General features: G+C 53.7%; 1 protein-coding gene across 2 annotated transcripts in view; it reads left to right on the top strand.

Moving 5' to 3' along the window:
• The window catches only part of Morn1 (MORN repeat containing 1), a 59,772-nt gene extending 53,492 nt beyond the window's left edge, over positions 1–6,280 (top strand). For both annotated transcript variants that reach the window (XM_076933599.1, XM_034504084.2), the window contains 2 exons: positions 2,534–2,577; positions 5,946–6,280. In XM_076933599.1, coding sequence (XP_076789714.1) covers positions 2,534–2,577; positions 5,946–6,094 — 193 coding nt within the window. In that variant the 3' untranslated portion in view covers positions 6,095–6,280. The remainder of the gene's footprint in view (positions 1–2,533; positions 2,578–5,945) is intronic.
• Positions 6,281–15,914: the final 9,634 nt, after the last annotated feature.

Here is a 15,914-nt window from a genome sequence, read left to right as displayed (position 1 = left end):
TCTTTCTTTGAGGTTCAGGTTGCCCAGGCTGGCTTTGAACTCCTAATCCTCCTGCCTTCACCTCACAAATGCTGGGTTTCAAACTTTTGAATTAGCGCAAACTTCTAAAAATTTTCGATGGAAATAAAATTTCATGCCACGAGTCCCAGTCATAACAAAGCATGACAGAGGGAGCATTCCTGAGGTCCCTGCTCTCAGCATTCCAGGCCAGGGTGGGCGACACAGACCTCATTTCAAAACAGCATTGGAAACATCAGCGCCTTTGGCAGCAGGCACATGGGTTCAATGCTCGGCACCCCACAAACTGGCCATGCTGGTGGGCACTTGTATCTCAGCACTCTGGAGGTGGGAGCAGGGGGGCAGGAGTTCAGAACCATCCTTGGTATATAGGGTTCAAAGCCAGCCTGTCCAGGGTATATAAGACCCTGCCCCCTGTCTCAAAAAGAATGAGGGAAAAATTTTATATATATATATATATATATATATATATATATATATATATATATATATATATATATAGAGAGAGAGAGAGAGAGAGAGAGAGAGAGAGAGAGAAGAGTTGGAGAAACTCTTAGAAAAGGGCATGTAGCATTCTAAGCTTACTCAAGGATACCAGCCCAGTTTATGGGCCCCTCCCTGCCCAGTGCTGGCAACTGTCTCCTCAGCTGGACTGCAAGAAATCTCTCCCAGGATCTCTGTTCTGATCCCTTGGCCAAGCCCATGATGTGTATAGTGTTCCTACCTGAAGCTCTCCCTCACACCACTACCAGGCTCCACAGAACGGCCCTCTTCTCTCAAACTATATCTCAGGGCTCCTGGAGACCTGGCCTGAGGCCTGACCACATGCCTCCCTCCACTGCCCAGTTAACCACCGGCTCTGAGGGCCCCTCACTCAAGACGCCAGCTCCTGCCTGCCTCTGTCTGGCCTCCTCAAAGCCCGGGGGGTCTCTAAAATCTCTCAGAACCCTCAGGGTTCTTGTAACCCCCTTTATTTCTCTTAAAGCTGGCAGCCTGACAGACTGTAGTTATTCCTGCTGCTAAATTATTTATCTCTTCCCCTTTAAGGTGACTCTTGGGGCCCACCCAAGGCCCGATTTCCCGGCTTAAAGTGAAGTCATTTAAAAAGCTTTTGTCTTTAACTTTTTATCATCCAAACCAGGCATGTGGTCTTTTTAAGTTTGTCAAGGGATCAGAACCTGCTGGTACTTAAACCCCACCTGGACAGGGACCCTCTGCACTGTCCCTAGCTCTGCACTGGCTGTTGGCCACCTTGAGCCACTAGTGACAGGAAATCAGCTGTCCCGGATGGAGGACCAGGGTCAGGGATGAGGCCCAACGGCTCTAGTTCTGAGGCTCCTCCCCGTCCATAGAGACCCATCGTTCAGCACACAGCTCAGCTCAACCATCTGGGATTGAGGCCAGGTGTCTACATGGAGCCAGCACCCTCACCCCCCACCCCATCCCCGCTCCCTTCCCAGTCAGGAAACAGGAGAGGCCCCACAAACTTGATTCAGAGACCTAAGCCCGGGATGTGCCAGAGGGCCCCACGTTGCCACGTGTACTGGCCACATTCAGCAGGGCCTTGCCAGGTCCTCCTCAGATGACCCACTCGGGCAGCTGGTCCTTCTTTGGGGTGTGTCTCCAAAGCTGGACCAGCCCTCACTGGCTGTTTTCAAAGCCCAAGGGTGTGTGGGGCTCGGGCTTTAGTCTGAAGAATATGTCAGACAGGGTTTGCACCTACCTTGGGAATCCTGCAGGGTTCTCATGAATCCTGCGGGCAGCAGTGAGGGTCTGTCTTTTCAGACACAGGAGCCAGAGGAGAGCCTCTGGATAGGGGTTCCAGAGTCAGGCCTCTCTCCTCCCTCCACCTTCATTTGTCCCCCTACTTCTCCTAGTCAGAAGTCTCCCAGGTGACACTTGCCTTTTGTTTATTGGAGGGGTCACTTGGGTGCCTCAGCGTCAAGTTATGTCTCTTTTAGTGTGTGTGTGTGTGTGTGTGTGTGTGTGTGTGTGTGTTTATGTGTGCATATGTGTGTGTGAATCAAAGGACAGCCTTGAATGCCATCCTCAGGAATATTACCCACTTCCTCTGAGACACGGTTTCTCATTGGCCAGACTGGTTGGCCAGCAAGCCCCAGAGATGCTCTTGTCTCTTCCTCACCAGTGCTGGAGTTACGGACACATGCCACCATGTCTGGCATTTTTACATGGGGATTTAACTCAGGTCTTCTTGTTTGCAAAGCAACAGCTTTACTGTCTGAGCCATCTCCCCAGCCCCTTGAGTCACTTCTTTCTGAAAGATAATGTATTACTCGAGGTGGGGCCTAGAGGGCAGGGAACCAGGAGTGGGTTGCTTGTAGGGAGCGCTCCAAGAGGGGACACAGAGAAGACATGACACGCACGTGTAGACCCTACAGCCTCTGCTATTCTGGGGCCCAGCATTTACCCCAGAACTGTTGGCCTTGGTTTGGGTGGCATCAAAACCCAAAGAGGATTACCAGAATACTCAGGTGCCCACCTTTGCTCCCCACAGGCCTGATAGGACCACGGCAGAGCCATCGGCAGCTGCATATCTAGGTGGGTTTTTGGATGTGGACCATGAAGAAGCTCATCATTGCAGAGGCAAACAGTGTCTGGGGGATGGGCCTGTGGGTGGTGATGGTGGTCCAGGGAAGGCATGTGCTCGGGTATCCCAGAGGTAGATCACGGTGTGTGAGTTGTGGGTAGGGGGAATATCACAAGCCACTTTCAGTCCTACATGAAAGGGGGCTGAGGCCATGAGGCCTCCAGGAAGATTCACAGATAAGAATGTTCCAGAAAGGATAGAGCTGAGTGGGGTAGTGACAGGAGGCTTGGGTAGCTAAGTGTGTGTGAGGAGGTATGGGCTCTCCTTACCTGAGGTAGCTAAGTGTGTGTGAGGAGGTATGGGCTCTCCTTACCTGAGGTAGCTAAGTGTGTGTGAGGAGGTATGGGCTCTCCTTACCTGAGGTAGCTAAGTGTGTGTGAGGAGGTATGGGCTCTCCTTACCTGAGGTAGCTAAGTGTGTGTGAGGAGGTATGGGCTCTCCTTACCTGAGGTAGCTAAGTGTGTGTGAGGAGGTATGGGCTCTCCTTACCTGAGGTAGCTAAGTGTGTGTGAGGAGGTATGGCCTCTCCTTATCTGAGGTAGCTAAGTGTGTGTGAGGAGGTATGGGCTCTCCTTACCTGAGGTAGCTAAGTGTGTGTGAGGAGGTATGGGCTCTCCTTACCTGAGGTAGCTAAGTGTGTGTGAGGAGGTATGGGCTCTCCTTATCTGAGGTAGCTAAGTGTGTGTGAGGAGGTATGGGCTCTCCTTACCTGAGGTAGCTAAGTGTGTGTGAGGAGGTATGGGCTCTCCTTACCTGAGGTAGCTAAGTGTGTGTGAGGAGGTATGGGCTCTCCTTACCTGAGGTAACTAAGTGTGTATGAGGAGGTATGGGCTCTCCTTACCTGAGGTAGCTAAGTGTGTGTGAGGAGGTATGGGCTCTCCTTACCTGAGGTAACTAAGTGTGTATGAGGAGGTATGGGCTCTCCTTACCGTCTCAGGAGAGTAGCCTGCCAAGGTGAATTAACAAAGGACCAGATGAGATGACAGCGAGGCCATCAGCAGCTGGACCTGAAGGGTGTGGGAAACACAGAGTGGTCACGAGTCTCAGATCCTCAGACCCTCATATGCCCCAGCACAGAATCCCTGCATACTGGTATACCCGACCCTCCTGTGGACAGCAAGAGCAATCTATGGGCTCCAAGGTTGGGCTGAGCCAGCAGAGCCCAATGTTGGGGAAAAGGATCATTGCTCCAGGGCCTTTTCAGAGCTGTTGTTGTCCTAGGGACTGAGCAGTGCCCAAGCTGGGCCTGTGCGGGAGGCCTTTGGGCCAAAGGCCCTATTGTGAACTTATCCTCAGTCTTGGGGAAGCCGTCAAGCCTGGGTCCTCCCACCATGCTAGAGAGGCCCAGTCCCAGAGAGCCAGGGAGGCCAGGCTTTGACTTCATCTGAGCATAAGACAGAAATGACTTCTCTAGACAAGGTTCCCTCCTCTAGAAGGGCCCAGGCCTGGGCAGCTGATACAGGTCCAAAGAAGGGTAGATGTTTGTCTGCCTGGCCCCCCCCAAAAAAAAAAAAAAAAAAAATCAGCCTTTTTCCATCATCTCTAGGATCCTGGTGGGAGGCCATTAGGTCATGAGACACATCTCACATAGGGACATGGGAAGCCTATGAAATCAGCCACTCACAGCTCTGGCTTTGAGTCAGAGCCTTGAGATCAGGGTGAGCCTGGGCCTGCAGCTCTGCTGGTGGGCTCTGCTAGAAAGAACCTGGAATGGGGACGTGGGGGGGGGGGGCAGGGGTGGATGGAACATTCCCACCCACACCTACTGCTGAGTCTGTAGATTGGCCCCCGGTGAAGCCCCTGTCACCTCTGGACAGTGAGAAGAATCTTTCAGCTCCAGGACTGAGGGTGCCACACAGGGTAAAGTTAGGTGACAGCCAAACCCTTCAGCAAGAGCTGGCCTGGGGGACAGGATTGGAGCCCACGACTGAACAGTGTGGTCACCACCGCACCAGCCACCAGCCAGCCATTCTCATACCAGTCTTGTGCATCTGATGAGGGACAGGCCCAGGAACAGGGTCAGATGAGGCCTGTGGCCTGGTTCAGCAGCTATGGCCGTGAGCTCACACTGGCTCCCCAGGCCAGCACCCTTGGCCCAGCATGGTGCAGCTGCATGTTCCTGGGAACGCCTAGCGATGGGCTGCTTGGGAACACTGTGGCTGCGTCGCTATGCAGGGCTTTCCTCCAGCTGCCAGAGAGGCTGGCCTGCTGCCGGTGCTTTACTGATACAATGTACGTCCCCCACCCCAAGTACCCCAGTCCCAGTTCATGGGCCTCCTAGAGCCAGTTTCTCTGAAGAAACTGACCCAAGGCCAAGCAAATTCCTTCAGCCCCTAGGCCCTCTCTCATCCTGTCCAGGAAGGTGCAGCCCTTAGCTCAGCCAGAATGGAGGGTAACTACTTGCTCAGTGGCTGGGCTCTGCTGTGCTTGCTGGTGGGAGCCTGCCCCAACCCAGTTTCAGCTGCGGCCACATTCCTGGTGTGAGCCTAGGCCAGCCAAGGAGCTTTTTCCACACTCTGGTGCCAGCCCCAGCGGGCTCAGGGGAGGGAGAGAGGGCTGTTTCTATGGCAACTTCCCTTTTTGTTATTTCTTATTTTCTTTTTTATGGTTTCTCCAACTTTGAAGCTCTCCAGACAGTTTACAGACTGTGGAAAGGAAAAGTGCTTTCCCTCCTCTGCTCCCCCCAGGCCTTCCCTCCCCCTGCCCCCAGGCTTTCCCCTCCCCAGCCCCCCAGGCCTTCCCTCCCCCTGCCCCCAGGCTTTCCCCTCCCCAGCCCTCCAGGCCTTCCCTCTCCCCAGCCCCCCTAGGCCTTCCTTCCCTGGGAGACCCCCCCCAGGCTTTCACTCCCCCCCAGACCCCCAGACTCTCCATCCCCCCCAGTCTCCTATGGCTTTCCCTTTCCCAAGGCCCCTCCAGGGCCTCAGGACCCCACCAGACACTTCAAGCCTTCAGAGGCCCAGCTATTTCTTAAATATTTAGAGAAAATGAATGTATTTTCTCTAAAAACAATGTAGTCAAGTATTTACAAAAAGACTCAGCCACGTGGCCTAATTAGCAGTTGGGAGCAGGGGTCTCTGTAGCTTGACCCTGAGGGCCGTCCATACATCTGTCCTCTCCCCACACCACTGCTTACTTCAGATCCAGGCTGGATTTGGTTGCTTTGCCCAAACACTTGCTAACCCAACACCCATCCTCAGGATGGCAGTCTGTGGCAGGCAGACAGAGATGACAGGGCTGAGATACCCAAGAGAAGGTGAAGAACCTGGGCTCTAGTTGGTCACACTAGCCTGAGCATCCCCTGCCTGTCTGCCCCTCACAGGAGAGTATGTGCTTATGGTCTGTGATGTGACCAGCCCTCCATTCCTGGGCCACAGGCTGCCCACTGCCTTCAAACACCTGCGGATCTTGGCAAAGGGGGACACCCACTGGCCCCATGTCCCTGAAGATCACACAGAAGCTCTAAGCTAGAGGCTATTCCTGGCCATTGGATATAAAGGAGCCAGCCATACCCTCCAGGGAAGGCCACCCTTCCCTGAATGGAGGTTCATGCTGCTCCCCCAGGGACCACATCGTCTATTCCTAAACAGTCTCAGAGTTGGGGCTGGCCCATGTGAGCCCCACAGCTACTAACTTCAATAAAACTCTAAATACCAACCCTGAGTAGCACCTTCGTGGGGCTTCTTCTAGCAGGCCCCTGGCCTTAGCACTGAACTGGGTTGGAGTCTTATGGGACACAGTTAGGGGCTCAGTGTCCCAGTGCTCTCTGGGAACCCTCATATCTGCCCCACCAACACTATTCCCAGGCCCATGGAGGTCTACATTAGATTTCTGTGACGGTAAGGACTGGGGGCAACTAGCTGTCCAGCATGAGCAACCTCAAATTCAGGCTCCCTGGCACTGCAGAGTGAAGAGGGCCTTCTTACCTGGTCATCCCCAGCAATGGCAAGGTAGGGTCATTGGGGGGGAATCTCATAACTGCCACTGAGGGAGCACACTACTGGATGCTGAGGAGGCCCAACTCCCTGGGTCAGCCACAAGCATCTTTTCACCAGGTCACAGGAGGCCTCTGGATCTGCCCTTTCCCGTTAGCTCCTAAACTACTTGTGAGCATCACTTCCCAAGTCTGCCCTTCCTTCAGACACAGTACATACAGCATTCCTCCTCCTCCTCCTCCTCCTCCTCCTCCTCCTCCTCATCCTCCTCCTCCTCCTCCTCCTCCTCCTCCTCCTCCTCCTCCTTCTCCTCCTCCTCCTCCTCCTCTTCCTCCTCAAGATGAAACCACATTTCTGTCAAAAGAAAAACAAAGAAAATGATGTTTCAATTTAGGAAGGAGAATGGCTGGGAGCGAGCGGCCTCAGCTACCATTTTCCAGTCCATCGTCAGGCAGCCTCTGGTATTTAAGTCCCCCAAAGCATGCTGAGCTTTTAAAGTCAGGAAAGTTGTAGTCACTATTCCGTGTGGATATGGCAGGCAGGGCTTGTGCCACAATGGCTCCTCGCCTGACATCAGGTCTGCCCTGGCAAGTGAGGCTAGGTGGGGCTGCTTTCCATCCCAGAACCTCTGCAAACAGCTCCAACCTAGCCAACTACACAGTCATCAGCAAACCCACCAGCCGATCAGGGTATAGTGGTCCAGGCAAGACCCCTGGCTTCCTGCTCCGCCTTCTCCACACAGCCACTGAGATTCTGAGATGACACTGGCTTCTTATCCTGGTCGCAGGACATTAGGGGTAGCCACGACACCCAGACAGACACTGCCTCTTCTGGCCAAGCATGTCTGCACCAGTAACTGCTGGTCTTCTGAGAACTGTGGTCACTGGGATTGGCCTGGCCCTCCATATGGCCAGGACAGGAACAGGTGCAGATAACTCTTGTCTGTAACTCCTCCCCCACCCAATGCCCTGCTGCCAAGTGGTCCAAGCATATGAAATTTGAACATCCAAGCAGAGTTCTAGAGCCAGGTCTGGTAATGTATAATCCCAGCACTTGAGAGGAGTATTGTCCATTCAAGTCCAGCCTTGGCTGTATAGACAGATCCTATCTTAAAACAAGAAGAGCAGAGACTAAATTCAGGATGAAAGAGATAGCTCTGTTGGTAATGCACTTGTCTTGCAAGCAGGAGGACCTGAGTCCATCCTCCAGAGCTCACATGAAAAATAAAGAGCCCCTACTGGGCTGTGGTGCAGCACTCAGGAGGCAGAGGCAGGTGGAGCTCTGAGTTTGGCCAGCATGGTCTACAGAGTAAGTTCCATGACAGCCAGGACTACACAGAGAAACCCTGTCTCAATAAATAAATAAATAAATAAATACCCCCCCCCCAAGGAAAATAAATGGCTGCCAAGGTGGTGCACACACTTGTAATCCCAGTCAGCTCTGGGAGGTGGAGGTGGAGGGATCTCTGGGGCTCCCTGGCAAGTCAGGCTAGCCTATTCGGCACATTCCAGGCCTGTGAGAGATTATGCCCATAAATGAATGAATCAATAAGTAAAACGTGGTAGAGGGCAACTGAGGAATAGCACCTTAGGAATGACCCTCAAGAATTATCCTCTCACCTCCACACATACATGCACATATGTATAGCCACACATACATGCACATATGTATAGCCACATATACATATGTATACCCACACATACATGCACATATGTATAGCCACACATACATGCACATATGTATACCCACATATACATGCACATATGTATACCCACATATACATGCACATATGTATACCCACACATACATGCACATATGTATACCCACATATACATGCACATATGTATACCCACATATACATATGTATACCCACACATACATGCACATATATATACCCACATATACATATGTATACCCACACATACATGCACATATGCATACCCACATATACATATGTATACCCACACATACATGCACATATGCATACCCACACATACATGCACATATGCATACCCACACATACATGCACATATGCATACCCACACATACATGCACATATGTATACCCACACATACATGCACATATGTATACCCACACATACATGCACATATGTATACCCACACATACATGCACATATGTATACCCACACATACATGCACATATGTATACCCACACATACATGCACATATGTATACCCACATATACATATGTATACCCACACATACATGCACATATGTATACCCACATATACATATGTATACCCACACATACATGCACATATGCATACCCACACATACATGCACATATGTATACCCACACATACATGTACACATGTATACAGACATATACATGCATATATGTAGAGCCACACATACAGGCATATATGCATACACACACATACATGCACACATGTATAGCCATGCAAACTGCACTTATGTATAGCCATACATACCTGCCCTTAGGTATACATGCATGTAAGTATGCACACATATGTATACTCACACATACATGTACATATGTATACCTGCACACGCCGGGCAGTGGTGGCGCACGCCTTTAATCCCAGCACTTGGGAGGCAGAGGCAGGCGGATTTCTGAGTTCGAGGCCAGCCTGGTCTACCGAGTGAGTTCCAGGACAGCCAGGGCTACACAGAGAAACCCTGTCTCGAAAAACCAAAAAAAAAAAAAAAAAAAAAAAAATGTATACCTGCACACATACAAAGTTCAGGGAGGCAGGTCTTGGGTGTAATTTGCTTGAGGTAAATCCTCGGTGAGGAGATTGGGCATCCAGCCTAGCCCAGTGCATTACAGAGTGCATAGCCTGTAACCACAGAAGTGATTGGCCTCCAGTCCACAGGCCATTTATGCCCCAGGGCCTCACTAGGCAGCAACATGGTCAGGCTGAGCTCTTGGGCAGTACTGAAGCCTGGGGATCCCAACCTGAGGGTCCCTCACTATCCTGGGATTGGGAAGGCTCATTTCCAAAGGTGATTAGAAGTACAGTTCCCAGGGCTCAGGCTTTGTCAGGCAGGAACCCCCACTCCAGGTTTGTCAATCTCCTCTCCTATGAAGGTCAGAACTAGGATGGAGACCCAACAGGAGCACATGTCCAGGGGGTAACTTCACCCCAGCTACCCTCTGTCTTGATCTGGGTACCAAGTTTCCACCGGGAAACTTCAGCCTGTGGCCAAGATGAATGAATACAGGTCTGGCCACAGCTCCCAGAATGAGGTGGCCTCACTTCTATCCAGAGGCCTGGTGCCTAGCACAATAACAACCATAGCTTCTGTCCTGCCTGGGTAGCCTTCCTTCTGTGGGCGGGAGGGACTAGGTGGTTGGACACCGTGGCTTTGGCTCGCCAGCACTGCCTGACAGGAACTGTGTGGCGTCAGCCTCTTTGGCTGATGCAGGTGAGCATAGCAGAAATCTCTGGACTGCCCCAGACCTGATAGGAGTATGACAGAGCCTCCGGGTACCTCCTCTGGGAACTAGTAGTCCTCGCTTCTCAAACTATCACTCTGAACATGCTGACCCCACTTAGGGGCAGGGGCCAGTGAGAGAACGAGGTTGGACAAGTTAGAGGGCGTGGACCACCCAGCCCAGAGGGAAGGAAGCTGCAACTCTAGACACAGCTCTTCTCTCTAACCTCTAACCCCTCCAGGGAGGAGACTACTGGCCTGCCCGGCACTCACTTAACAGATAATAAGATACTGAGCATCAAGGCAGGGCACTATCACCTGTGATTGTGTGAGATCCAAAGATATACTGGGTTGGGAGGTGGGAGAGACATTCAAGGAAGGAAGACAGGATGAGGCAAGGAGACAGAAACCAAGAGAAAGGAAGGAGAAAGACTCAAAGGAAGACCTGTCTGCCCGTCAAGGTCCAGGCATCCAGAGGTGCCTCAGAGAGCTAGCTCACCAGGGCACCTGGGACACATCTAGGGTCAGCAGAGGACAGCATGACCAGAACACAGCCTGGAACTAGGCTGGACTGCCTGGTCCATGCTACCCTCTCCCTGGGCCTGTATGGCACAGCTGGCCATAGCTCCTCCCAGCTGGGCCTGTATGGCACAGCTGGCCATAGCTCCTCCCAGCTTCTACCACTGGTCAGGCAGGTCACTCAGGATACTCCGGGGTGTGTGGGGGGGAGGTCTCCCCAAGCCCTGTCTACACCCCGGGCAGGTTGCCTGGTCTTGGTGCCAGGCGGGTGTGAGGCCAGCTGTGCTCTGCCTGGGCTCCTCCCAGCCAGGGCTTCCTGGAGGTTCCAGGGCCAAGCCTGCCAGACCGGTTCCTACAGCCTGGCCAGCCCTGCCAGTTCCCTGGGAGCCCTGGATCCTGGATAGTGTTAGGGCAGCCCACAGGCCTATCCCAGCAAGACCACTATGGAGGAGACACTTTTCAGTGGTGGCTGGCAGGCCTGCCCCTTTCTGCTCAGGTTTCCTGGGGGGGAGGGGGGAGGAAGAACAGCCTCAAATGGCCTCTTGAAGCCAGTGGGAAGCGGGGAGGTTCAGGTGGAGTCTGGAGGCCAGGTGAGGAAGGGACTGCCCATGGCTGAGGAACTGCTGGTCCTGTGTAGGTCTTCAGGAGCCAGACAAAAGAACAGCAGAGTGTATGGGTGACTCACACACATACACAGTGGCTTCGCCCAGGCTCCTCTTGGCATAAAATGAAACCTAAGGAGCAGACTGGCTGCCCTGTTGCAATTTCCAGACACATGAAGACTCACCAGGGCTGATCACGCCTACCAAAGCTGTGTTAGAACCTCAGTCAGCCACAGGCTCTGTTGCCTCTTGTATTCATCCCCATGGCATTGGGATGGTGCCACTCTCCCACCTTTGTCCTGTAGACAATCAGGACACAGAGGCCTCAGGTTTGCAGCAGGAGCCCCAGTAGAACAGGGGCCTCCCTCCTTGACTTAGTACAATGCAGGCTAGGAGACACAGGAGGGCAGACCCACCCCAAAACCTAAACCATGGCCTCCGAGTCAAGTACACCATTGAGGAGCCCAAGATTAGAGTTGCAGCACCCCCCTACTGGAAGGGGATCCTGAGCTATGGCCTAAGGGCCCAGTATCTTGGTGTTGGGGTGAGGGTGGGGTGAGAGTGGGGCTGGACCACTCGGGGCATCCAGAATAGAACACTTCAGCCATTAGTGTTCCTAGGGTACACTTCAGTAATCACACCCTAGCGCGTGTCCAAGGACCCAGGACCCCCAGCAAACCTCCCTAGGGACCTCAGCAACTGGAGGCACATCTGGTCCTCCGAGAGTTTCATGATTCATGAGACAATTATTTGTGAGTACCTGTAGAGGACCAGTTTCTGTGGGGTTAGTCAGGTGCTGAGAAAACTAAGCCCTGCAGGCTTGGCCTCAGGGCTCAGAGCCTGCTTCCAACAACTGGTCTCTGGCCCTGGGGTGGGGACAGGGACCGGGCTATGGGTTGCGTGGAGCTCCATACACTCGGATCCCAGTGTGGGGTGTTATACACACTGCTCAGGTGACACGTGGAGCTTCATAGTCACCGGTCTGGTGGGTTGTGCTTGGTGGATTACGATGGCAGAGGCAACAGCCTCTGAGATTGCCAGTTCCAGTCGCGGGATCCTGTTGGCTTGGACTGGAGGCTTTGGGAAGGACTTTCACTGGGGCAGCAGTGAAGTGACTAGGGACGGCAGCAGAGAGTTGCTTAAGGCGACCAGATCCCATTTTAGATAACATATAGGCTGCACCCCGAGGCAGGGCTGGCGGGAACCTTTCAAAAAGGGTGCGACCCTTCTACGCAGATCACGAACACACACTCTGAGGCCGATCCCGAGGACTCAGGCTCGAGGTCCCTGGGGCCCGACGCCGCAGGAAGTCGGGTTGCACGCGGGGCGGCGCCGGGCTGGTCCCGCAGGGCCGAGCTCCTTCCTCGCAGCCGGAAACCCTGGGCCCAGCCCGTCGGAATCCGCGGCGGGTGGGGGAAGGGAAGCGCACGCGGGCAGTAGGGCGGGGCATCCCTGTTGGAGGCGGGGCCCCAGGCTTTGGGAGCCGCCTGGACTTGGGGTCCAGCAATGATCCCGCAGGCTGGGACCGCGGTCCGGCCGCAAGAAGGCCTGCGCGGTCGCGCTTCCCTCTAGCAGTAGCCTCCGGGGTCTTCTCATCCCGGGCCAGCAGGAGCCCAACAGAGCTGCGGACCACGGCCGCCCCCGCCCGTCGGAAGGAGCGGGAATGTGGGAAGTTGAAGGGCGCGGCGGTTCCAGGGCGTCTCTGTGCCGCGCCCTTCCCTCCTCCTGGAGCAGTGTTGCGGGTGGCCGCCCGAAGCCAGAAGCCTGTTTGGTGGGTGAACACCGCACTGGAGAGGCCGTGGATCCAACAGGGCTTTCCGTCCTTGATGCCCGGGTGGAGGACAACCCCTTGTCTGTCGGACCTTGGGCTGCCAGCTCTGGCCTTAGTGCGGGCTGTATCCTGACCCGAGGCCACCAAACACTATTAATAGGAGATTCTGGCGGGCCTCGGTAACCTGGGCCACAGGGGAAACGTGGGGAAGACCGATGGTGGGCAGTCTCTCAGTACAGCAGATCTCCACCTCCTTTACTTGATGGGGCAACTTCCTCAACAACCACCAGAATCTCTCACTGAAGGAGGCAGCAGCATGAAGTTGGACCCCAAGGTCTTTCTTGCCGCAGTGATCCATGAACCCTGGCTCTGCCAGGGGGCCCCATCCATGTGTCTAAGGCCAGAGTGGAGCACAGCACACAGGACCTCTGAGTCCCATGCCCTGGTCTTCCCTGATGTGCTACGCCCTGTTGCCCTGCCTGACGCGGGTCAAATTCATCTGGCTCTCAGCCTCTTCCCAAGGGTAGGGGATGGGTACAAAGAACTGCCCCAGGGCCTGCACATGCCCTCGGTCCTGTCTCCGATATACACTTCTTCACATGCACACATGTACATGTGCTAGAACACATATAGAGATGTCGCAAGGTCAAGAGACCTGAGTATCACCATAGATAAGGTACCTAGATTTGGCTGTCTCCACAGCCGTGTCCCTGGTCCATCTCATTTGGTAGTATCAGTGGTAGGCAGGACTAGGGTGATGGTGCCCCTTTTCACCCCTCTCTGGTGGCAGTCACCTCTTCCTCTCCTTCCTCAAGACAGCTCCCTTCCAGCTCACCAGCCATCTGAGGACATACATTTTCCTTTGAGTAGCCAGTGTGAACGAACCAGTCCCCTCTGAGGAGCAGCTGCTGCATCAGGGACCACCAGTTGCAGGGGAAGCCAGAAGTCTCTATGGGAGATAGCTGTGAGATGGGGAGGGGTTGTCAGCTGGCCATGGTTACCTGAAATCCTCTGAGGTTCAGGACTGGGTTGACAGAAAGTGAACAATGAACCACTGAGCAGTTTACAAGGGCCAGCACAGGACACAGGAAGCATGGGAAACCTGGCTTGCCTATGAGCGGGATTGGGCTAGCAGCTTGGGTCTAGCTAAGCTAGCCAGTTCTTTAGCTATAGAGCCGAGCACATGGCCTCATACTTTGGAGAGCTGCCATGGAGCAGATATGGGGGCTTGGGGATCACCCTCAGGTTAAGTCTCTGCTGGAGACTGTGGGAAGGGTCCCTATGTTGAGTTCCCCGTTTCCTTTGGATGTACTGTTTGTCCAAGCAGGCCTTTGTGTATGGAGATCAACGTGAGCCAGACTCTGGACCCAAGTTCCTGCCAGTGAGGGCTACCAGGTCCATACTCAGGAAGAGGGAGGTCCATGCCAGACCAGCTGGACACCTTGCCCAGTACAGGATGCTCTGAAGACGTTAGGCTAGCCAACTCCTCCTGCCTGTGCCCGCCTGCAGTGGGCCACCTGTTCCACGGCTTCGTCCCCCTGATGCCAATACATCTACCAACCTGGCACAAGCCTGATCACAGATGGCCTTATGCGTCACCAGGACCATGGGGCGGCCGGGATGGATGGGCATCCAGGCCTCAAAAATACACATCCTCACGCCATCCCCAGGGTCACCTGGCTAGCATGGGGTGTGAGTTTTGGCCATGTGTTGGGTGTCTATGAGGAGGGCTGGGAACCCAGTAAAAAGCCTTCCATGCCCAGCATCTTAAGCCACAACACTACCCTTTGCTTTTGGAGTCTCCTTGTAGGTGATGGGCTCTGGAAGTTTCTACACCCAGGCCACCAAAAACAGGAGCAAAACTCCCACAGAGCAGGCAGAGTCCTCCTCCCAGGCCAGCCTGGTAGGGGCCTGGTTCTATACTTCATACCGGCCCCAAAGAAGTCTGACCCCAAGACAGGCAGAGGCTCAGGTGCCAGAAATGTATTAGGGTGGCATGCCTAGGCCAGGGTCTGGGCTGGACAACCTGAGGGAGGAGTGGGTGCTCCTTTAGGCAGTATTTGAAGACTAGGGATAGTCTTGAGGCATGGGGACATGTAGAAGATAGAGGCTTATCATCACAGGGGGAATGAACAGGGCTGACTAGACCAGTTGTTACAGAACGAGACATGGGCCTGTTCATGGATGAAGCCTTTCCATAATGGGTGGGTGGATGATAGAGGCTTATTTGATATACATATATAGACAGATAGGTAGGTAGATGAGTGATAGAGGCATGTTTGCTTGTAGATAGATAGATAGATAGATAGATAGATAGATAGATAGATAGATAGATAGATAGATAGGAGGCTTGTTTGGCCTAGGGCCAGCCCACTTGACTTTTTGGTGGTAGGTAGGAGCCAGAAGACAAGAAGGCACAGCTGAGCTGAGGGGGACAAGGCAGGGTGTGACTACTGTTGACTGAGTAGACATGAAAATGGGGGTAGAGTCACAGGACAGGAACCAGGACCTGGAAGCTGCTAGCCCTACTTAGGAGTCCCCAGGTCTTGGGAAACTTGGAAGCAGGTACTAGCCAAGAAGTGAGGTTTCAAGAGTTGTAGCTGAGTTTGGAGGGGCAGCTGTGTCCATATAGAGGACCTGGCTGCTGTAGGAGACCCCAGCCAGACCACGGGACGGGAGCTCCACCCAGGCCTGCCCTCAGTCTACCCTTTGGCAATCTTATTTGGCCCCAGGGAGTTTTGATCCAGCAGACTCCTTGTGGAAGCCCTGCCAGGAAGGGCTGTGCCCACTCCATGTGTCCAGCTCTGCTGAGTCCTGTCCAAAAGGTGACTGGGGTCAGAGTTCCTGGTAACACAGCTGAGTGACCGATAGCCTCAGGTCCATCCTGTGGAGATGCCTTTCCCCACTTTCCTGAGGACCTGACTACATGCATGGGGGCTGCAGGCACCCATGGAACTCTCAAAGTCCTTTATTGTACAATGTCATCTGTTTCCGGGTGGAGGTGGGGAGAAGGTAAAAGGACTAACAGGTACACAGAGAAATAGA

Source organism: Arvicanthis niloticus, chromosome 5 (assembly GCF_011762505.2).
Source record: "Arvicanthis niloticus isolate mArvNil1 chromosome 5, mArvNil1.pat.X, whole genome shotgun sequence".
In the NCBI taxonomy this organism is placed as follows: domain Eukaryota; kingdom Metazoa; phylum Chordata; class Mammalia; order Rodentia; family Muridae; genus Arvicanthis; species Arvicanthis niloticus.
The sequence above is the reverse complement of the archived record's forward strand: the minus strand, read 5'-3'. Positions and strand labels throughout refer to the sequence as shown.